This window comes from Coregonus lavaretus, assembly GCF_964263955.1.
Source record: "Coregonus lavaretus genome assembly, chromosome: 32".
Classification (NCBI taxonomy): Eukaryota; Metazoa; Chordata; class Actinopteri; order Salmoniformes; family Salmonidae; genus Coregonus; species Coregonus lavaretus.
This window is the reverse complement of record NC_140019.1, coordinates 7243919-7268438: the sequence shown is the minus strand read 5'-3', so window position 1 is coordinate 7268438 and position 24520 is coordinate 7243919. Positions and strand designations below refer to the sequence as shown.

Here is a 24520-nt window from a genome sequence, read left to right as displayed (position 1 = left end):
TTCTTTAAGAGGCTCCTCTGTCCTCCACTCGTTACCTGTATTAATGGCATCTGTTTGAACTTCTTATCAGTATAAAAGACACCTGTCCACAACCTCAAACAGTCACACTCCAAACTCCACTATGGCCAAGACCAAAGAGCTGTCAAAGGAAACCAGAAACAAAATTGTAGACCTGCACCAGGCTGGAAAGACTGAATCTGCAATAGGTAAGCAGCTTGGTTTGAAGAAATCAACTGTGGGAGCAATTATTAGGAAATGGAAGACATACAAGACCACTGATAATCTCCCTCGATCTGGGGCTCCACGCAAGATCTCACCCCGTGGGGTCAAAATGATCACAAGAATGGTGAGCAAAAATCCCAGAACCACACGGGGGACCTAGTGAATGACCTGCAGAGAGCTGGGACCAAAGTAACAAAGCCTACCATCAGTAACACACTACGCCGCCAGGGACTCAAATCCTGCAGTGTCAGACGTGTCCCCCTGCTTAAGCAGTACATGTCCAGGCCCGTCTGAAGTTTGCTAGAGTGCATTTGGATGATCCAGAAGAGGATTGGGAGAATGTCATATGGTCAGATGAAACCAAAATATAACTTTTTGGTAAAAACTCAACTCGTTGTGTTTGGAGGACAAAGAATGCTGAGTTGCATCCAAAGAACACCATACCTACTGTGAAGCATGGGGGTGGAAACATCATGCTTTGGGGCTGTTTTTCTGCAAAGGGACCAGGATGACTGATCCGTGTAAAGGAAAGAATGAATGGGGCCATGTATCGTGAGATTTTGAGTGAAAACCTCCTTCCATCAGCAAGGGCATTGAAGATGAAACGTGGCTGGGTCTTTCAGCATGACAATGATCCCAAACCCACCGCCCGGGCAACGAAGGAGTGGCTTCGTAAGAAGCATTTCAAGGTCCTGGAGTGGCCTAGCCAGTTTTCAGATCTCAACCCCATAGAAAATCTTTGGAGGGAGTTGAAAGTCCGTGTTGCCCAGCGACAGCCCCAAAACATCACTGCTCTAGAGGAGATCTGCATGGAGGAATGGGCCAAAATACCAGCAACAGTGTGTGAAAACCTTGTGAAGACTTACAGAAAACGTTTGACCTGTGTCATTGCCAACAAAGGGTATATAACAAAGTATTGAGAAACTTTTGTTATTGACCAAATACTTATTTTCCACCATAATTTGCAAATATAATTCATTAAAAATCCTACAATGTGATTTTCTGGATTTTTTTCTCACTTTGTCTGTCATAGTTGACGTGTACCTATGATGAAAATTACAGGCCTCTCTCATCTTTTTAAGTGGGAGAACTTGCACAATTGGTGGCTGACTAAATACTTTTTTCCCCCACTGTATCTACTAGTTCTAATGTATCCATGACATTCACGATTTCCTTAAGAGCATGAGGGTGATTGTTTGTGGTGTGATTTCCTTTACGGTCCATTGAGCTATTTAAAACAGTATTATAATCCCCCACCATAATAATATTGTCTTGAATTGCTTGCAGGGTTGATAATTTATTATATATATTGTCAAAGAAGTGTGGATCATCATTATTTGGTCCGTAAAGGTTAATGAGCCATATCTGTTTATGGTCCAATAACATATTTAAAATAATCCATCTACCTTGCGTATCTATTTGGACAATTTGCACATTCGGATCGAAATTACTAGTAATTAATATCATCATCCCTTTTGAGTTTCTTTGCCCATGGGAGAAGTATATTTCTCCCCCCATTCCTTTTTCCACACAACTTCATCTAGAATTGTTGAATGAGTTTCCTGTAAACAATAGATATTATATTCCTTCTCTTTGAGCCATGTAAATATTGTTCTTATTTTGTTATTATCTGCTAAGCCATTACAATTATAACTGGCTATACTTATTTCACCATAATGAGATACAAGTTTAGTAAATGTACCAATAAAATTGAGTGTCCATATACAGTGGGGAGAACAAGTATTTGATACACTGCCGATTTTGCAGGTTTTCCTACTTACAAAGCATTTAGAGGTCTGTAATTTTTATCATAGGTACACTTCAACTGTGAGAGACGGAATCTAAAACAAAAATCCAGAAAATCACATTGTATGATTTTTAAGTAATTAATTTGCATTGTATTGCATGACATAAGTATTTGATACATCAGAAAATAAGAACTTAATATTTGGTACAGAAACCTTTGTTTGCAATTACAGAGATCATACGTTTCCTGTAGGTCTTGACCAGGTTTGCACACACTGCAGCAGGGATTTTGGCCCACTCCTCCATACATACCTTCTCCAGATCCTTCAGGTTTCGGGGCTGTCGCTGGGCAATACGGACTTTCAGCTCCCTCCAAAGATTTTCTATTGGGTTCAGGTCTGGAGACTGGCTAGGTCTTCTATGCTTCTTACGGAGCCACTCCTTAGTTGCCCTGGCTGTGTGTTTCGGGTCGTTGTCATGCTGGAAGACCCAGCCACGACCCATCTTCAATGCTCTTACTGAGGGAAGGAGGTTGTTGGCCAAGATCTCGCGATACATGGCCCCATCCATCCTCCCCTCAATACGGTGCAGTCGTCCTGTCCCCTTTGCAGAAAAGCATCCCCAAAGAATGATGTTTACACCTCCATGCTTCATGGTTGGGATGGTGTTCTTGGGGTTGTACTCATCCTTCTTCTTCCTCCAAACACGGCGAGTGGAGTTTATACCAAAAAGCTCTATTTTTGTCTCATCAGACCACATGACCTTCTCCCATTCCTCCTCTGGATCATCCAGATGGTCATTAGCAAACTTCAGACGGGCCTGGACATGCGCTGGCTTGAGCAGGGGGACCTTGCGTGCGCTGCAGGATTTTAATCCATGACGGCGTAGTGTGTTACTAATGGTTTTCTTTGAGACTGTGGTCCCAGCTCTCTTCAGGTCATTGACCAGGTCCTGCCGTGTAGTTCTGGGCTGATCGCTCACCTTCCTCATGATCATTGATTCCACACGAGGTGAGATCTTGCATGGAGCCCCAGACCGAGGGTGATTGACCGTCATCTTGAACTTCTTCCATTTTCTAATAATTGCGCTAACAGTTGTTGCCTTCTCACCAAGCTGCTTGCCTATTGTCCTGTAGCCCATCCCAGCCTTGTGCAGGTCTACAATTTTATCCCTGATGTCCTTACACAGCTCTCTGGTCTTGGCCATTGTGGAGAGGTTGGAGTCTGTTTGATTGAGTGTGTGGACAGGTGTCTTTTATACAGGTAACGAGTTCAAACATGTGCAGTTAATACAGGTAATGAGTGGAGAACAGGAGGGCTTCTCAAAGAAAAACTAACAGGTCTGTGAGAGCCGGAATTCTTACTGGTTGGTAGGTGATCAAATACTTATGTCATGCAATAAAATGCAAATTAATTACTTAAAAATCATACAATGTGATTTTCTGGATTTTTGTTTTAGATTCCGTCTCTCACAGTTGAAGTGTACCTATGATAAAAATTACAGACCTCTAAATGCTTTGTAAGTAGGAAAACCTGCAAAATCGGCAGTGTATCAAATACTTGTTCTCCCCACTGTAGCTATACCATGATATTTGCATTGCTACCACGTAACCCTCCAATTGTTCTCCACTAATTCCCCCGCTAAAGCCCCTCCCCATCCCAAATTGAGCCGTCATCCCAGTGATCGGCATCCCACCCCCATCCCTCCGGATCCCTAGGACCCCGAGAGGCCAGGACCCATCCATCGAAAACAGCACACAGTGCCAACCACAAAACAGAAGCAGGTTAACCGCCAAAAGCATTTCCAATGCTGTCACCTCAATATATATAACTATTTAAAAATATCTATCTATTCAATTATCTTGCATATCTTATTTTCCATCATTATCAATTAATATGCGTAATAATGTCGGCAGTTCATGCGTAGGATTTTAACATATAACCCGGATTGCCATTGTAATACATTTACATTTTAGTCATTTAGCAGACGCTCTTATCCAGAGCGACTTACAGTTAGTGAGTGCATACATTTTCATACTGGCCCCCGTGGGAATCGAACCCACAACCCTGCCGTTACAAACGCCATGCTGTAAATGTATTACATTTCATTTTTGACAAGCATTTATTATTTTAGCAAACAATTATTGTGGTCCATCCTATATTCTCCCTAACATCCTTACCCCCTTGCAACAGATGTGGGATAAACACTCACGCACATACTCACATCCTCTAACACACTCAACACCTTTCCTCCACAATCAACCATAAAATCAGATGCTCAATGGTTGTTACACCGGAAGGTGATTATACAACATTATAATACAGCAAAACAAAGCCATAAAAGTTAAGTAAAAGTCCACAATAATAACAAATGGCAACAGAAATAATGTAGTTATTAGTATTTATTTAATATTAACAGCTGATTTTCCAGAGGGAAGCGAAAAACCAGAAACCCATTTAAGCCAATATGGAGTAAACAGGATTGTTTTTCTCTGATCTCTTTTTAACAAGACAATCGAGAAAGCTCCTGGAAAATACACAAAATAATTAACATGCACCCATTAACTATTTACATGAAAATGCACTTTAAAGTTTACTGAGGAAAGGCCTAGTACTACATTACCTGTAAACAACAGTGAATTATTACAAAATATATAATTTATAGTACATTCATCTGATATAGTAAACTTTGTACATAAAATTCAGGGATGGCCACAATTCTTGTTCAAGCCCAGTTCTACCATACCTGATTTTACTAATCAAGGTCTCGATGAACAGCTGAGGTTTTGATGAACAGCTGAGTAGTAGAATCAGGTTTGGTAGCACTGGGCTTGAACAAAAAAGCCTGCATAACCCTGTGGCTCGGCTTGTCAATAGCCATTTTGGTAACTCCTGATACAAACTCTGTGACAAATGACAAGCTGCTGAGAAACACCTGTAAAATACAAAATCATTAGACAAAACACTTTTAAGAATACATATTTACAAATCTGACATTGGATAGGTGCTCTAAATAATTTAGCTACAAATATTCTTATTAATGCTCTACACACTTGTCCAACTCCAGTTAAAGAGCACACATTCCCACATTTATAAATGGCAGTATAAATATGAAAACAGATGGGAGTACTCACAGATTTGGAACAGAACATACATAAGTGCTACTGATAATGTCCGATGTACTGTGTGCATATGAATAAGCGTTAAGTCGTTTGTCAGCTCCACGTGGGCCGGTTTGACAAATGTCTTTGCTTCTGAAAAGGATAAATGTTTACAACCTGTGCAACTTATCGTGTACATTTGTACCGTAGGGATGCCGTGCATCTGTCGGATGAGGGCAACGACTTCTTCCTTGAGAGTTTGGGAGCTGGTCTCTCCACGTTCTCTCCTCTGTAGTAGCAAGATGCGCGCACTAGTACACATCAAACTCCCTGTCCCTTGGCACTCAATGATGCCCAACGAACCCAAAGGCTCTTTTAAGAGACAACTCATCTAATGTGTGCGTGTGTCGGGAAAGGGGTGTCAAAAACTATACATAACAGAGAATGGTCCAAATATCCCCTCCGGTATTATTCGAACCCAGGACCTTCAACTCCTAGGGCGGTGACGCTAACCATTGCGCTACCTACCTTTTTATAGACATTTTGACACTATTTAAATGGACAGTCTGGTGATGACAGCACACGTTCGTTCCAAAATGTTTTCTTCATTCACTCAGTACTGATTGAATGTTTGTCTCTTGCTTGGTTAAAAAAAAATGTCTAAAGCAGTTGATGTGTTGAAAATAGTTTCATTTTATCACATAGCTAACCAAGTTAACAAGCATGGCGTTTTCTTTTGACAGCGCACAGGCAAGCAAGCAATGATCATTATGCTGTTGTTGTTTTACCTGGTTGCTCTGGCTCTTCTAACAGCAACACGTATGTTCTGGTGTGTCCATGTATTATAAATTAGCAGCGTGGCAGTTTTCCCAAAGTTCGGTGTATCTAAATATCTATAAAAGCAGCCAAGGACGTTCGCTAGCTTATTTGTTTGTGCTCTGATTACAAGTGTGTCCAAGTCAGCAGTTTACGCAGATGACTTCAGCCATATGAAAAACCTTCCATAGTAAATTATACCTACCTACTAGCTAGCTACGTTCCTTTTCCATCTACTAGCTAGCTGTTACTGTTGAGCAGCAACTGAGTTGCACCCAGTTTTACAACTCTGAAATTCGGCTGAAAAGATTTTAGCATTGTCAGAAATGCTACAAAAAGGTATTACATTTTACATTTTAGTCATTTAGCAGACGCTCTTATCCAGAGCGACTTACAGTTAGTGAATACATATTTTTTTTTATACTGGCCCCCCGTGGGAATCGAACCCACAACCCTGGCGTGATATTGTTGGCTTATATTGGGCATAAATGTGCACGTGAGAGCAGTAAATTGTGAATTTAATAAAAACCGGGGCATAAAATTAACTTTTTGGTCCACCAGTCAAACTATATTTTTCACGCAAAAAATACACACATAAAAATACAAATAAATTAGCAACATTTGTAATGTTTCTAAAACAATAAATGTATTGCTAGTAAGAAGTAATGTGGTATATTGTTTAATTTCATTTTTTGTGAAGTGAGTCTTTTAACCAAAAAATGACATCTGCCCTTTTAAGGGCGGGAGGTTCCGACAGTGGTAACGCGACGCGAGTCACATTTATGCCTGTGAGATTGAGTCTGACTAGTACATAGAATCGTTGTCTTCTCTTCCCTAGCAGTTGAAACTCAAACATAGAAAAACAACCTAGCTTGTAAACCAAACAATGTAAATAGCCAAGAAACAAGAGGACAACGTTTCACTTCAGTAGACTTTAGTTTCACGTAAATTAGACCAAGTTGTGCCTGTGCGCAGCGCTTCTAAAAATGAATCTTTCACACAGCTTTTCACTTTCCCACAGCCCTCAACCAGGTAGTGTTGCAGCACGAGGTGGAATAGGCTATATAGGATTCGTAGTTCTTTGACTTTGTGCGATTAATTTACCAGCTATGAAACAAAACAGCAGAAATACTTTGAAAACAACTACTGCAGCATTTATTTTACTATGTGATCATACTTTACAATTTGTATTCACAAATGCGAGTGAAATGCTCGCACAGTGGAGCCCTGACCACCCGCCAACATGGCTGGTGAAAAATACATCTTACCCACCAACGCCTAAATCTACCCGCATCTGGCAAGTGACGGTTAATTTTAGGCCCTCATAAAAACCTACAAACTTGCGTAGAGGGCAGGTCACTTATTTTCTGTGTTTCCAGCTTTATTTCACTCACTCTTCCCCTACTCCACCATGCAGTATTTTGCAGTATTTTGAGACTAGCTGGAGTTGAGATAGGTGATGCAGCTGTGGATGTAAATGCCTATAAGAGTGTGTCTGTCATCACACAGCCTTTCATTGGCTCCATGTCCATCTGTCCACCTCACCCCGCTAGAGCCCATCCAAGCCCCCAGCTGTCTCCCAGACAGACAGACACCATAGAACACCATCTTGGAAGAACACTCTCTCCCCTACCTTAGAAAAACATACAGAAACCTGGTCATTCCTCAAATGCAAACCATTTAACATTTCTGGAGGGTGATGTCGAGTGTCTGCCTCTTTTTAGCTCTGGCATGTTGTTGGAGCAAAGGCTGTGCCCGCTCCACCTCCAATGGGGCAGAAGCTGGAGAGGGCACAAGGCCTGATCTGTTGGCCCTGACGCCAGGCCTATGTGGGGAGCTGGGTGTTTGGGTTGGTATGGGGGCAATGATGTACCCACCTCTGACTCTCCTCTCCATACCACTGGCCCTAACACACTCTCACTGGAGCAGATGTAAATGTTAAAATCTTATTTCAGTGTGAATGGAATTCATGTGAGTCACAGGAGGGAGTGGTGGGCACTGGACGCTCTATGTACACACTCTGTCTGAATCATGGAGGCTCAGTTTCCCTAGTTGTGTTGTTTCCCATCAGGTAAGTCGCTTTGGATAAAAGCGTCTGCTAAATGGCATATTATTATTATTATTATATTATTATCTGGGAACACTGCTTTCCTCTGCTGTGAGGGTAAGAGAACCCAACCAACAGCCTTGGCCTGTAGTCACCCAGTGGTGGTGGTATGGGACCCCATGTATCTGTTCACACACAGGGTGGACCACCAGCAGCTCAGACCACACAAACAGAGCCACAGCTCCACAGGGATTCTGGGTAATGTTGTAGAACGCCGGCCCCATCACAAATAACGAGCACCTGCCCTTTGTGTCAACAGTCCACACCGACAGACAGCTATTATCTCACGCAAGGCTCCTAATTCTGGTTTGGCTCTCGCTCTACGCAGTATGTCATGTTTACATGTTCGGCCGTGTCTCACACTCACAGACCCAGCTAGCTACCGCTGCGGCTGCTGGTCTGTCTGTCACTGCTGGATGTGTGTGCCAGAGCAGAGCAGACTAGGCAGGGAGGGCAGGGCTGCTTGCATAAGAATCACCCAGACAAGACCGTGCAGCACAGATCCAGGGAGGACCAGGCCAGGTGGTGATACTGATTAGTGGCTCACCCTCACTCTCACCACTGCTTTACCCAAACCTGCTGCTGTCGGCTCAGAGTAGGGCCGGGTGGGTGCTCCCTCTCTCTCTCTCATCAGGGTACACTTTAAGCTCTATGTATGGCCCCTTATTGGTAGCAGACTGAAGAGAGGCCCGTCTTCCTTGTTGGAGAGCATGTTTTCTTTGCTGCTTAGTCCCAGAACATTGTGTGACCTATGCCGCTGAACCAGGGCCAGGTAAAAGTGGGCCCTGCCATTGAATGGGTGAAGTAGCAGCAGAGCCGGGGATGAAAGCCATTAAGGAGGCCCTTCCGTTGAGCCACAGGTTCTAAATGCCTGGAATGTCGGTGTTCTGAGAAAACCACAGGATTCTAAAGAGAAGCCGTCCACTGCCCAGAGTCAATGGGACAAATGCACGGAATGGGCCTATTCACCGCTTCTTTTCTGTGACATTTTAAAAGCCCAGAGTGTAGGGCTATGAGGATTGGTGATGGTTGGAGTGGTCCTGTAATCCTCCTAGTTAAAGACTGTGTAATCCCACCTTTACCCAGGGACAAAGAGACTGCCACAAAGCACGCTTCCATTAGGAAGAGGGGCCCCACATCGAGAACAAATTGCTCGTGACGAACACTCGGCCTCGCTGGTCTTGTACAAGCACACTGCTCCGACAAGCTAAGTCCACGGGAATGAAGAGAACAATGGAGGGAGGGATGACAGCGGCTTTCTAACCTCTCATTCACTCCAAGGTGCCCTCTCCCACCTGTGCAAACAGTGCAGTTCCAGGCTCAGGTAGGTAAACAGCACACACACAGGGTCCACGCAGGATGACACCTCGCTGACCTCCAGCAGAGTAGGGACTTTATCTAAAGCAGGGGGAGGAATGTTTGAACGCCCGGCTGCTATCTTTTGTGTTTTTATGTCTCCTCTATAAATACCAACACTTCTCTAATAGCCGTGCTCAAGCAATACATTTCAAACCAAATGCAGCTCATTAACTGCCTAGTTTACGTAAAGTTCCATTCCCCTCACGCGAAACACCACAGACTTGTTTTAAGTGCACACGTTTAACAGAGATCACAACTACAAAGAAGACTGGGACCTACTTCAAAACAAAAAAATAAAAAATATGGAATGGGGTTTGGCAAGCGGTATGTGGACTTGTAAGAGCCGGACGTTAACACATTGTTGTGTGCTCCACACACTGTGAGATCTGCCACAATTAAAATAAAGCTTTTTCCCCATTTGGTTAACTAGAACTAGCTTTATGGAGCCTGAGAACACACACAGTCAGGAGCATAGGCCAAGCTGTCGGTTCCCAGGCCAAAAAAAATTGTAGATTAAAAAACAATCGCAATATGAGGTGGGCTTGTGTTAACTTTGAATGGGAGCATATATGTTGTAAATTGTAACACCTGACACTTGACACATCCTTTAGCAGTGTCATCATGGTGGACAACAGGCTTGTATAGGCCAGGGCCACAGTAATGGTTTGAGTTCCCTCTATCTACAAAATGTAAAATAAAAAATAAAAAGTTTTCTATGCTTGACCCATGAAACATAATTAAAAACATCAGCCACATTAGCATTACATTATATACTTGCTGGCATCAGTCGTCGTAGGGTTGCAATGCTACCAGTAATTTACCAAAGTTACCGGAATCTTCAGTAATTTTTGTAATTAACAGAAAATCTAACTTTGGTCATTTATACTTTAATAACTTAAAAGAAAATGTATTAATATACAGTATTCATTTATTATATCTGTGTCCATATTGTCCATGAGTTTCTAGTAGATAGACCATATGGTTCAAGACAAAGTAGCAAATATTTATGAAAAAAGCATCTAATCAACAATGGCATTATTTTCAATTAACTCTGCAACTTCCAACTATTGATTTTTTTACAACTGCCACCGGTTTGATACCAAAACATTCACAAAAAATACATATTGACATAGTAAAATAAATAAAAGGATATTTCATGCTGAAACCCTCATATTAAACACCAATGGTATTCACTGTTGATGGTTTATATTTAGGATAATGTTTTACAGCTTTGTCATTCTATTTTTTATTTTAAAATCATCTTATTTAATTAATTATATGTGATAAGGCCACACAGGGGTAGAGAGATTATAACAGACAACTGTGATCATCTGAAGTAACCAAAAGGGCCACTAGATGTCTTGTGATAGATTACATAAAATCGTTGAAAGATACCAAAATTCTGGTAGTTTACTGGTAAACTTTGAACGTTTTCAGTAATATAACCTCCCTTTGCAACACTAATCGTTCTTCTGGCACTGTCAAGTCCTCGACGTGAAGACCGGATGGGCACCTGATACTATTTAACTGTGTGCACACGTTCAAAGCAGAACCCTGCACATAATCAGACATCCAGCTGGAAGAGGTACTAGCAAATAGAACTCAGATGGATCAGGCAAGAGATTAACATTGATGATGTTCTGAAGATAAGGGAACTACAGAGGAAAATTGACAGAACACCGTGGACTCAAAACAGATCTAATTGCAATTTTACTCAACAAGTGGAATTGTGTCAGACTGAGCTGCTGTCCATCAGAGGCTGTTGAGGCCAAACCAGTCTCCAGTCTACAGTTAGTCCCCATTGCTCCAGCAGAGGCTGTGTGTAATCAGCAGCCAGGCTTTGTGATAAGCAGGAGGCCTGCAGTGCCACATTATCCACCATTATCTGCCTAATGAGCTGGAGGAGCATGACACCTGGTGAGAGAGGCCCACAGCAGTGATAGGGAGCTCTGTTTAGTACTACTACAGCCCCAGAAGACTTCAGCACTGAGTGTACTAGGTAGTAGACTACTGCTTATTGCAGCATTGACAGGATGGATGACCTGAACAGGAAATAAACAGCCACAAGCCAGGCTTAATTTCCTGGCCTATCAGCTGAATCCAACGATCTCCTATTTATTAAGTTGTTACAAGGTTGTTTAGGGACCTTGAGTGGCCAGAGGGCCTTTCTGTGCTGTGAGGTCTCTGAGAGGAGAGGCCATGGGCATTGACACAAAAACTCCCTCACCGTGTAGTATGCAGCATGTTACTATGTCTCATTTAACACCAAATAGACTCCTCAAAATCATTTTCAGATTGAAAGGCTTAATGCAAGGTGGGTTCTTTGATCTATGTCCAAGAAGAAAAAAGGAAAAAGAAGCATGTGGCTGTCGCAGCATCTGAGATAGAAACACTGTTTCTTCAGAGAGTTTTGTACTGCTGAGTGGAAGTACATAAATCAAACGGCTTCCTATTTATTCGCTTTGGGTACGGTCTGCTTGACTTGGTCCTTCAAATCAGCTCAGAGCCAAGCCAGCAATCTCCAGGCCTATCTGAGCATGCCCGTCCGGCAGACGGCTGGCTGGTCCTCGAGCTGTGATAGCCCGGCACAGAGCCATGGACGCTGGGTGAGAGAGTAGGTGAGCACCGGGGGGGGGCTCACAGTCAATGTGGGCCACTTCTCTCCAATCCAGATGTCAAAACGAGCCAGTGAGAAACAGGAACTATGTGATGGTATGAGGGAGAGAGAGGAGCCACAACATTGCGCAAACTGGCTGTGTTCGCACTTTATCTCCGCTGGCGGGTGTGTGGAGCGTATCTATGGTATCCCATCCAAGGATGCGCCTAGCTGCTGCATCACTCTTCATTCATTGAGGGCCAGCCAGCATTAACTTGGTTTTTATCAGCAGTAAATGGCATGCATGGTGCCTGGACTTCCTCTTGCGAGCCCTGCTTATAGCACTCTTGGGAGTCATAACTTTGAATAGTTGAGTATTCATACCGTGAAAATGGGAAAACTGAACTTTGGATTAAACCTTCATGACGAAACTGGAAACACTGTATGATCACAGTTATGTTAAGCACACTCATGCACATAAGTGGAAGCCCTTCAAAAAACGACTTTCTCTGCTGGGAAAAAAAAATACTTGAATGGGAAAAATCTCGATGAAATTAGGATTGTCAACTTTTGATCTGACCCACCGGAATAACAAGAGGTATTTGTATATCAGGCTAGCCCAGAACAATCCATAAAACTGAGAAGAAACCCAATAGGCTGCATCCCTCACCTGGATCACAAGCAACACTTTACAATGCACCCTTTCCAGACCCAGACCTCCTGCATGACACCTTTTATCTACATTGCCAGAGAGAGACACACACTGCATAACGTCCTGGGCTCTGACATGACATTCCTAGGATAACTCAGACAAGGCAGAAAGGAAAGGAGCAATCCAAGGACAACACAGATTGTGTGTGTGTATTTCCTTCTACCACCCACCCACTTCAGCACACACACACACACAGCCCACATTCACACACAGCCAGCCACACAATGTGAAAGGAGTGCAGTGAGCAGATACGAGGGTCAACAGAGAGGACAATGGACTGATTACTCCACAGAGTAAGGTCAAGATCTATCTGATTTGCCCAGCAGTCTTGTGGTGGTGGTGGCCTCTCTGAATGTGATCAGGTAGCTTTAGTTAGAGCCCACCTGGAAGATGATTGACTAAAATCATGAGACACAATAGTTTGAGAATTCTACAGTAGGGGCCAGTATGTCAACTTTAGTAACATATCACAGGTGTCATACTGAACTGAATAAAAAGGTTGAAAAAAAAAATCATTGAATCTGATTTCGAAACATTTGCATCACACTCAAATCCACATAGTCAATTAATTTCAAATCAAACAAACAATAGCCATTCCCCTTGGACTGGGCTTGTTGCTTGCTAAATGCAGTGTTTATTTCCTGCCATGGGGACATGGGACACACTCTTTTCACGCCACTTCGATACAAAGTGTATTTTCGTAGCAGGTTAGGACAGCATTTTCGCTAACCCTAACCCTTTTCCTAACCTTAACCTCAGTATCCTAACCTGCTACAAAAAACTCGCTTCGGTATCGAAGTGGCGTGAAAATAGTATTTCCCATGGGGACATTGCAGTGCCAGTGGCCCTGAGTCTAGTACAGTCAGCAGGGTAGAATAGAGGATCACAGAGGCCAGGCAAACAGCTCCTCTCCGCATAAAGCAAGACATCTTCCCCTGGTTTACGCACACAGCCCAGTAGGTGTCATCAGCCCTGCTTTGATTTACGTTAACTGCTTTTCAACTTGGCAGGAGATACAAACTTATGCACCTCTAAATTCCTGCAACGATTCCAAGAAAAGGCATGCTTGTTTGGTTTCTGATGGCCTCCCGCCGCTGATGCAAACTGGGTTGCTTCAAAAGACGCATTTATGTGCAGCCCCATGGTCTGTGTTTTGTCTGTAAACACAGCACAGGGCCACTCTCTCTGGGTGCGGGCCACTCTCTCTGGGTGCGCAGTTAATCATTAAACACATTACCACTGAGGGGATTTTTTTTGTTTCTGTTGACCTTAGGGCAAATTTGAATGTGGGGTTGGAAGCCAAGTAGAGTTCACAGAATTGTTAAATAAATTCCTGTGAATTAAACATGTGATAGAAGAGGTCAGTCTAGGTAGAGTGTAGACTGTCTCTCAGTGTTGCAGGCACAAACATTCCCAAACAAATTCACTGAAATATTTCCTCATTAGGTTTATTAAAAATTAATTACATTAAAAACAATCATCAGTAATGTGTCTCTGCGGAAACAGACTATGGTGCCAAACATAACGTTTAAAATATTATATTATCTGTAAAAAATGTGTAGTCACACTCATGAATTATTCCGATTTTCATATGGATATCCATTTCCATAAGTATTTGTACATCAATGAGGACAGACGAACATGATCATTCTTTCCACATTTCATTAGGCTATTTGCGGGACAATGTTACAATGTAGTAACACTACAGTAAGATAATAAGCAGTTTCTCTTACCTCTAGCCTCACTTGATGACAGCATCATTAATATCACTGTACACACAGCCAGACATCCATCCTTAGAGAACATTTTCAGCAAACTGCAGTTTGTGTCTGTTCTGAAGAAAATTGGCATAATAGAGAATTCAATAACAAACGTACCGTATAACATCAAGATACTTGATTGAGTTGACCCAATAACGTTTAAATTACATAGCCACACTGACATACCTCAATTAACATACACAGACAATTTGAGTGAAGACCGAAGATTAGTGGGCATACTCACGTGTTGTCCTCTGCCAGGCAAATGCTTTCCACAAAATGTATGTAAACACAATGGTTCACTGTAGTCTGACGTAGTAATCAAATGTATTGTACAATAAAGTATACTGGTATTCAGGTTGTCCTCCACGCGGGAAATGTAAATTAAATTAACTTCAATATCATATCAATGACATCGCGGCAAAATACTGTCTGATAAAATTTGGCGCAAAAAAAATCGCTAAAAATGTACATAACAGGTAGGCCTAATGGTAAAGTTTTCGGCCTTAGTTCTCTCACCTCATCCCTGGTGTGCCCTTCTGCATCCTTTTGCCATGAGGAACAGTACAGAAGTTTTCCAAGAACAGCTGTGGAATTCAATTGGCCAATCGTGGACCGGCTCGAGCTGTGCTCCTCATGGACAACGTTGCGCTGCATCAAAGTACGGGCGCCCCCCCTCGGGTCGATTCATATACAGCACACATGATCAATTCAAAATGTATTGGTCGTGTATACATATTTTGCAGGATGTTATCGCAGGTGCAGCGAAATGCTTATATTTCTAGCTCCAACATTGCAGTAACACCTCACAATACAATACACACAAATCCCCAAAAGGAAAATAAATAATTGAAGAAATATCAGAAAGAGCAATGTCAGAGTCCAGAATATAAATATATACAAGATACATGTATATAATGGTGTGTATAGACCGTATATGAATAGAAAAGGTGTGTACAGCAGCAGTTATATAGGATGAGCCTTGACTAGAATACAGTATATATACTGAACAAAAATATAAATGCAACATGTAAAGTGTTGGTCCCATGTTTCATGAGCTGAAATGAAAGATCCCAGAAATTTTCCATATGCACAAACAGCTTATTTCTCTCAAATATTGTGCACAAATTTGTTTATATCCCTGTTAGTGAGCATTTATCCTTTGCCAATATAGTCCATCCACCTGATAGGTGTGGCATATCAAGAAGCTGATTAAACAGCATGACCAGTACACAGGTGCACCTTGTGCTGGGGACAATAAAAGGACACTCTAAAACGTGCAGTTTTGTCACACAACACAATGCCACAGATGTCTCAAGTTGAGGGAGCATGCAATTGGCATGCTGACTGCAGGAATGTCGAACAGAGCTGTTCCCAGAGAATTGAATGTTCATTTCGCTACCATAAGCCGCATCCAACATTTTAGAGAATTTGTCAGTACGTCCAACCGGCCTCACAACCGCAGACCTCGTGTAATAACGTCAGCCCAGGACCTCCACATCCGGCTTCTTCACCTGTGGGATCGTCTGAGGAGGGGGGTATGCTGCTGATGAGTATTTCGGTCTGTAATAAAGCCCTTTTGTGGGGAAAAACCTCATTCTGATTGGTTGGGCTTGGCCTATTCCCTCCCAGGCCCACCAATGGCTAAGCCCCTGCCCAGTCTGCCCATGATTTTATTTAAATTGACTGATTTCCTTCTATGAACTGTAATTCAGTAAAATCTTTGAAATTGGTGCATGTTGCGTTTATATTTTTGCTCAGTATACAAATGAAGTGGGTAAAACAATAACATGTAAACATAAAGTGACCAGTGTTCAATGAGTATGCACATATAGGGCAGCAGTCTCTAAAGTGCAGGGTAGAGTACCGGGTGGCAGCCAGCGATTAACGGTGACTAACTTCAGGGCAGGGTACTGGGCAGTGGCTGGCAAGTGGTGACTATTTAACATTCTGATGGCCTGGAGAGAGCATTTTTTTCAGTCTCTTGGTCCCAGCTTTGATGCACCTGTACAGTCTCCACCATCTAGATGGTAGCTGGGTGAACAAGCCGTGGCTCGGGCAGCTGAGGGCCTTCATCTTCTTGTGACACCGGGTGCTGTAGATTACCTGGAGGGCAGGCAGTGTGCCCCGGTGATGCGTTGGGTTGACCGCACCACCCTCTGGAGAGCTCTGCAGTTGCGGACGGTGCAATTGCCGTGCCAGGCAGCAACACAGCCCGACAGGATGCATCTGTAGAAGTTCGTAAGGGTCTTCAAATCAAATCAAATTTTATTGGTCACATGCGCCGAATACAACAGGTGCAGACATTACAGTGAAATGCTTACTTACAGCCCTTAACCAACAGTGCATTTATTTTTAACAAAAAAAGTAAAAATAAAACAAAAAAAAGTGTTGAGAAAAAAAAAGAGCTGAAGTAAAATAAAGTGACAGTAGGGAGGCTATATATACAGGGGGGTACCGTTGCAGAGTCAATGTGCGGGGGCACCGGCTAGTTGAGGTAGTTGAGGTAATATGTACATGTGGGTAGAGTTAAAGTGACTATGCATAAATAATTAACAGAGTAGCAGCAGCGTAAAAAGGATGGGGTGGGGGGGCAGTGCAAATAGTCCGGGTAGCCATGATTAGCTGTTCAGGAGTCTTATGGCTTGGGGTTAGAAGCTGTTGAGAAGTCTTTTGGACCTAGACTTGGCACTCCGGTACCGCTTGCCGTGCGGTAGCAGAGAGAACAGTCTATGACTAGGGTGGCTGGAGTCTTTGACAATTTTGAGGGCCTTCCTCTGACACCGCCTGGTATAGAGGTCCTGGATGGCAGGAAGCTTTGCCCCAGTGATGTACTGGGCCGTACGCACTACCCTCTGTAGTGCCTTGCGGTCGGAGGCCAAGCAGTTGCCATACCAGGCGGTGATGCAACCAGTCACGATGCTCTCGATGGTGCAGCTGTAGAATTTTTTGAGGATCTGAGGACCCATGCCAAATCTTTTCAGTCTCCTGAGGGGGAATAGACTTTGTCGTGCCCTCTTCACGACTGTCTTGGTGTGTTTGGACCATGATAGTTCGTTGGTGATGTGGACACCAAGGAACTTGAAGCTCTCAACCTGTTCCACTACAGCCCCGTCGATGAGAATGGGGGCGTGCTCAGCAGGGGCGGTGTGTTCATTAGGGCGATATGGGCGACGCACTGCCAAACGGGAAAAGCAAGGGATTTTTTTTCTAATCAATTATATCACGGCAACAGTAGTTATCAGTGTTCTAATCTAGATGTCTGATCTGCCACTAAATGTCCAATCAGGCTAAAGTCGTGCTTCAAATGGCCCCGCCCGTTTTGGGGCGATTTCAGTCAGGTTGAAAATCGCCCAGAAGTCTGTCATAGACTCCCATGTAAAATCTATTTTTTTCAAATTTCAGAGCTTTCAATACAATCTCTATGGGTTTCTGAGGGCTTGCACTTACGCGCTTTCGTCATACGTAACGTAACCATGAACGTAACTAAGAAAAGAGCGGGTAGCAGCATCAATCAATTCACGTACTACTATCAAGATGGCTATAGCGTTCAGTGCAACTCGATTGTCTCTTTGAAAGAAGTTCACATCAAAGAGACAACCACAAAGTGCAGGAGCGCTTTTTTGAGTTCCTTCCCATCTCGGAATCAACCTCAGTCTCAATCGCCAGTGTGCTTTTGGAGAGACTGAACGGTCTTTTTGCCGACGACGTGAAAGTCAAACTCATTGCGCAAGCTTACGATGGAGCCAGTGTGATGAGGCGAGAGAAGGCAAAAGGTGCGTGAGCATTTCAAGAAAGGCCATTACGTGCATTGCTATGCGCATCAGCTGAATTTGATCATGCAGCAAGCTAAAAAGTAACTAGTAAACTAGTCCTCAGCATGCCTGATTTCAATGAGAAAGTCATTGACCGCTTTGCTGCATTGAAAGAGAGAAGAGAACAGTTTCAGTACAAGTAATGTAGCCTCTCTCTCTCTTTGTCCCTCCCTGTCTGTCTCTTTAACACACACACGCCCAAATCAGTTCACAGTTGTTGTTTAAAATAGTTATTTTTCATTTTTTTTAAAGTAAACAATTTTTTTTACAAATCTATACAATTGGCCAGAATATGGTTGTTCATATTTACAAAGCCATACAGATAGCTGTGTTTACCTTTTCTATAAATTATTTTCAAATTCTGTTTTCAGGCAAAATGTCTATCACTGTTAATTTTCACAAATCTATACAAGAGGGCAGAATATGGAAGTCTATAAAAATTTCTTATTACCAATAACTTGCATCAATGTTTTCAGTAGCCTCTATCAAAAGCTCCTGCTTGCTCAGGTGCACATATTTCCAATTCAACCATGAGGCCTTTTTGAAGCAAGTAATGTGTATATCAGTATTGACTTATATGCTGCCCCTGTCTTCATGTTGTTGCTGGACATATCTTTTTTAAAATGTGTGTAGGTCACCTAAATCATCAGAAAAATTGCCCCCCCTGAGAATTTTTTCAGGAGCCGCCACTGGTGCTCAGTCCTCTTTTTTTTCCTGTAGTCCACAATCATCTTCTTTGTCTTGGTCACATTGAGGGAGAGGTTGTTGTCCTGGCACCACACGGCCAGATCTCTGACCTCCTCCCTATAGGCTGTCTCATCATTGTCGGTGATCAGGCCTACCACTGTTGTGTTGTCGGCAAACTTAATGATGGTGTTGGCGTCGTGCCTGGCCATGCAGTCATGGGTGAACAGAGAGTACAGGAGAGGACTGAGCACGTACCCCTGATGGGCCCCCGTGTTGAGGATAATGCAACTCAATTGTCAACTTGTCTTAGGGGCTAAGACTAATTTCTTCAGCCTCCTGAGGTTGGAGACGGTGTTGCGCCTTCACCACAGTCTGTCAGTGATGTGCACACTGAGGAACGTGAAGCTTTTCACATAAATGTGGAGTGCTCTCACTGCTGTGTTGTGAAGTCCACAATCAGCGCCTTCATTTAATTGACGTTGAGAGGTTATTTCCTGGCATCACTCCGCTAGGGCCCTCAACTCCTCCCTGTAAGCAGTCTCATCATTGTTGGTAATCAGGCCTACCAGTTGACAATTGAGTTGCATTACCAAATATGTTTCAAGAATGAATGTTTTCTATACAATGTGTACAACTTCCCTATATAAAAAGCCTGTACATTCACCCTCCCCAGATAGACATGCTATAGGGATTAAAGGCAGGCAATTTAGATTGACAAAGTGAGGGGGTAAAATCTGTGGTAACATCAGAGCAGTCCATTCAGATAAAAAAAATTACATGCCTCAGACATGTAGAATAAGCGATCACATCAGCCCCACAACTAAATGTTTATCTGCAATGGTCAGTTACTGAACATGGCCCTGGTTTGGTGATTTATAAACTGCCATCAATTAATATGCCATTTAGCAGACGCTTTTATCCAAAGCGACAGTCATGCGTGCATACATTTGTGTATGGGTGGTCCCGGGGATCGAACCCACTACCTTAGCGTTACAAGCACCGTGCTCTACCAGCTGAGCTACAGAGGACCACACTAACCATCAGCACCCCACAGCCTGTTAGTTAAGTGCTCATTTAGTTACCAATTTCCATTATTTCTATAAAGTACCGTATTTCAATAATAACCTCAATGCTATTATCTAAAATAATTGAAGACAATTTACAAGGCCAATTTTATTGTTTTCACCGATTGACAAGGTCCCAATAGGTTCATGCAGTTGGGAGCATAACCAAGGCAATACATTGAACAAGTAATGAGGTACATTTGTTCAGAAACCACTGACACTGCAAAACAGGATTATGCAATGACACTCCAGGATTAGATTGTGTCAAAGGGCCATGTGAACCCAGTTGGTGGTGGCTGAGCCAAGCGGTCTGGCCTGGAGTTTAACGAATCATCTGCAGGATGTATCATTCTGTTAACCACCCAAGTCCAGACAGAAACAATCCTGTGGCAGCCTGTTGACATCAATATACATTAAACATATTGCAAATGCAAGCATCTCAGGTCTTCTAGTCAGATTGAAGTAGTTTGTCTACAAACTGAAGTGCTGTTTTATTTTCCCAGAATTTTTTTTGCTCAAAATGTTATGGGTACTTTACCTTGAATCAAGTTATAGCATCAATTCCTGTCCAAGCAGCTCCATGCTTTTTGTCAGTCTTTGGAAGACAAATTACACACATAAGAGAATGTAGACAGGTAGCCATTTAGGAAAGAACTGTGCTCAGGGTTCCGAAGAGTCTGCACTACACAATAAATAGGTGATACATTGTTTTACTTCACAGTACAGGTTTGTAGTTTCTCAAGCAAAAAATCTGATCCAGCCTCACCTTCAATAGAGTTGAAGCATAGAATGTCATACAAGCAGCATGTATTCCTGAAATGCAAAGATATGAAGTTAGGAATGCCTGTAGAGTATACCAATACATTTGAGGCTATAACAGCCATTACAAAATGTGCTCAGAGTTAGAACATAGTGTCTTCACCAACAGTAAGAAAGCTGGGTTAAAGCTATAAAGCTCTCATCACCGCACAGTGCATTTTCATGATAGCACTTGGGTTCCAAAATCCATTTAGATGTTGTGAGTACATTACCTTGCTTTGACTTTAGGCATCAAATCCAGTCCAAGCACCTCTATGCTTGGTCTACATTATTCCTGTGGAGGACAAAGGAGAACGCCTGTGAGCTAAATATACACAAGAGAATTTAGAAAGCAAGTCATTCAGGAAGAATTGTGCTCAGCGTTCCGAAGGTTCTTCACTATAGAATAAGTAGGTGATAAAAGTAAATCATCACTACACAATACATGTTTATGTTATTTAGCTTATTGAAATTCTGACCCATCCTCACCTTTAGTTGTAGCATTTCATTTTACAATCATGTTTTCCTGAAATGCAAGTAAATCAAATGATCATTTACCTTTTAGTATAGAAATGATCATCCAAATATATGGCACATGACCTTTTATAAATACAATGTATACAGTAACAAACATTGTGCAAGTCATCCTCATTTAAAAAGTAAACAGTAAAGCTGGGTTAAAGCTATAAGGTTCTCAACAGTACATGTTTTTGTAGTATAATAATTCAGACTCATCACCTTCAATGGAGTTCACCTGGATATTTCCTGAAATGCAAGCAGTCCACTAAATAGTTTTTCCTGAAATACAAATATTTAAGAAATTGACTGAACACCTAACAGTGAGCACATAGGAATACAATGTAAATAGTAACCATTTTTACAACATTCTCAGAGTTTCAAAGTCTTCAACAGTAAGAAAGCTGGGTTAAAGCTGTAAAGCTCTCATCAGTGCACAGTACATGTTCAGGGTGTTTAGCTATAACAATTCTCATCCATCCTCACCTTCAATACCCTTTCCATTTAACCATCAATCCAGTCCCAGCAGTACCATGTTTATCCTACATTAGAGGAATAAGAACCCTAGTGAGCCATACATAAATACAGTTTAAACAGTACCAGCCATCACAAATTGTGCTCAGAGTTAGAACATAATGTCTACACCAACAGTAAGAAAGCTGGGTTAAAGCTATAAAGCTCTCATCAGTGCACAGTACATGTTAATGGCGTTAAGCTATAAGTGCTGAGCCATCCTCACCTTTAAACGCATTGAATCGAGTTGAATCACCTTCAATTGAGTTAAATGGAGCATGTTTTCCTGAAATGCAAATGTTCAAACCTTAATATGCAAAGCCATATAAACACAGTAAGTTGTCAATAGTAGCAGGCATTAAAATAGTGCTCAGTTTTCTGAAGTTTCTTCACCATACAATAAGAATGATGTGTTAAATAAGCATCACGGCACAGTACATCTTCATCCCATTTGTAAAAACAAAGATCTTATTTATGCTCACCTTCAATTAGAGTTGGTGTAATTCATTCAGTCTGCATGCGTGAAATGCAAAGGAAAGATTGAGGTCATTAATGACATGACTTAGAAGTATCTAGTAGCTATACTCATGCAGATTCCTTTGAATGTATATTTGTTAGCCCTTCTACTAGGGCTGCCCCAGTGTGTAGGTGCAGCCCACTCTCAGAAGAGCACAGTTCTGCTACAGCACAGCACCAACAGCCACTAAAACAGTTTCTGCTGGACCAGGCCACATTAGCAGAGCCTTCCTCTCCCAGCAGTGTAACACTAGTTCAGGCATGGGCTGGCCTGTACAGCTGACTACCACTGGATTAAGAAAACTAGCCAATCATGAAAACCTAATTAACTAAGTTTTGAATGTAAGGATGTGGGAGACAACAGCTACCTTAAAGGGGATCATGTTATTCCCATTTGCAGCCCTCTCATGTCTGTAGACCTGAATGGTGGCACAACCTGAGAAGGTAAAGACAAGGTATGCATGATTTGTGACAATAACATCATTGTATTAAACAAAATGGTATCCATCTTGGTTTTACACTGGTTAGCCAACTTGGCTAGCTAACTAGGCCCACCTTTCGCATTGCACCACGTGTCACCTAGGCCTCGCATGTGAAACTTGCCAGTCATCTAACTAACGAACAGGCTAGTTAGCCTTAGCAACTTCGCACCAAAACAATAATAACTAGTAACTGGCAGCCAATGCAACATAACTGGTTAGCTGAACGAGTTACCTAGACTTAATTTTAAATGACTTATCTATATATTTTAGCCAGTACTAGAGGCAACATTGGTTTAGCAATGTTTTTTTTAACAGTATGGTTTAGCTAGGAGCTAAGTTAACTACCAGGTCAACATTTCTTCCTTGCCACTTGGTTATATTTATGTTGCCTGACGACTAAAACTCAATTCTTCCGATGATCTGTTCGCTAGGTACATAGCTACTTCATTGCGGAAAGAAACTAACGGCCGTGGCGTAGCGTTTGGCCGGAGCAAGGGTAGCCAGCCAACTATATATCAATACTGACCCATTCCAACTTCCATTAACGCAAGCCACTATTACCTTGGACGAAATTGGACCTCCCTTCCTCATGTCTTCAAAGAGACTGGCGTTTGGGCACTTGCATATTTATAGTCCTCCTCGGCACCATAGAATACATGTTCCGGAGTGAATTGTGGGATAGGTCTCTACCTCCAAGAAATGTGATCTATTACTGCGTTCATGTGCTAGTCGGAACAAGGAAACTCGGTAGTGTCCAACTTTCTAACTATTCGTACATTTCCGTGGACTATTGGTACATTCCTGACAACTTGGATTTCGGGATAATAAGAGGTCAAATCATGACGTTAGTGATCTTCAGGCCAGAAAGTCGGAGCTCTAGAAAGAGTCTGAGATATGTTTCCATCAAATGACTTGTTGCAGATAAAAGGCTGTGCGTGATGTACCAAATACAAAATACAAGTTAAATGGGTTTCCATTCCATTTAACTCTACTGATGGTTTTCTCACAAAAAATGTGGCGTTATATACACTGAACAAAAATATAAACTCAACATGTAAAGTGTTGGTCCCATGTTTCATGAGCTTAAATAAAATATCCCAGAAAGGTTCCATACCCACAAAAAGCTTATTTCTCTTAAATGTTGTGCACAAATTTGTTTAAATGCCAGTTAGTGAGGATTTCTCCTTTGCCAAGATAATCCGTCCACCTGACAGGTGTGGCATATCAAGAAGCTGATTAAACAGCATGATCATTACACACGTGCACCTTGTGCTGGGGACAATACAAGGCCACTCTAAAATATGTCACAACACAATGCCACAGATGTCTCAAGTTTTGAGGGAGTGTGCAATTGCATGCTGACTACAGGAATGTCCACCAGAGCTGTTGCCAGATAATTTAATGTTTCTTTATCTACCATAAGCTGCCTCCAACGGTCATTTTAGGGAATTTGGCAGTACGTTCAACCGGCCTCACAACTGCAGACCACATGTAACCACGCCAGCCCAGGCCTCCACATCTGGCTTCTTCACCTGCGGGATCGTCTGAGACCAGCCACCCGGACAGCTGATGAAACTGTGGGTTTGAACAACCAAAATATTTCTGCACAAACTGACAGAAACCGTCTCAGGGAAGCTCATCTGCGTGCTTGTTATCCTCTCACCAGGGTCTTGACCTGACTGAAGTTCAGCGTCGTAACCGAATTCATTGG

At 42.4% G+C, this 24520-nt stretch overlaps 1 protein-coding gene and 1 long non-coding RNA gene across 4 annotated transcripts in view; both read right to left on the bottom strand.

The window, feature by feature from the left end:
* LOC311107383 (fibroblast growth factor receptor-like 1) overlaps nucleotides 1-14767 on the bottom strand; it is a gene marked incomplete at its 3' end in the record, with an annotated part of 72560 nt that extends 57793 nt beyond the window's left edge. The window contains exons 1-2 of the mRNA XM_084149876.1: nucleotides 14663-14767; nucleotides 14392-14492 (exon numbers count right to left, since the gene is read on the bottom strand). Of these exons, the coding sequence (XP_084006002.1) occupies nucleotides 14392-14464 (73 nt within the window). The 5' untranslated portion in view covers nucleotides 14465-14492; nucleotides 14663-14767. The remainder of the gene's footprint in view (nucleotides 1-14391; nucleotides 14493-14662) is intronic.
* Nucleotides 14768-20074: 5307 nt separating this feature from the next.
* Nucleotides 20075-23413, bottom strand: LOC311107340. Of its 3 annotated transcripts, none has more exons than XR_014610414.1 (11): nucleotides 23371-23413; nucleotides 22696-22763; nucleotides 22294-22324; nucleotides 22038-22097; nucleotides 21785-21840; nucleotides 21521-21580; nucleotides 21272-21308; nucleotides 21016-21077; nucleotides 20751-20797; nucleotides 20523-20579; nucleotides 20075-20378 (listed from the first exon to the last, which is right to left on the bottom strand). It is a non-coding gene; the product is annotated as an uncharacterized lncRNA (long non-coding RNA). The 3 variants fall into 3 exon arrangements; XR_014610415.1 differs by having other exon boundaries at nucleotides 22696-22746; nucleotides 23371-23412; XR_014610416.1 differs by lacking the exon at nucleotides 23371-23413 and adding an exon at nucleotides 23275-23295.
* Nucleotides 23414-24520: the final 1107 nt, after the last annotated feature.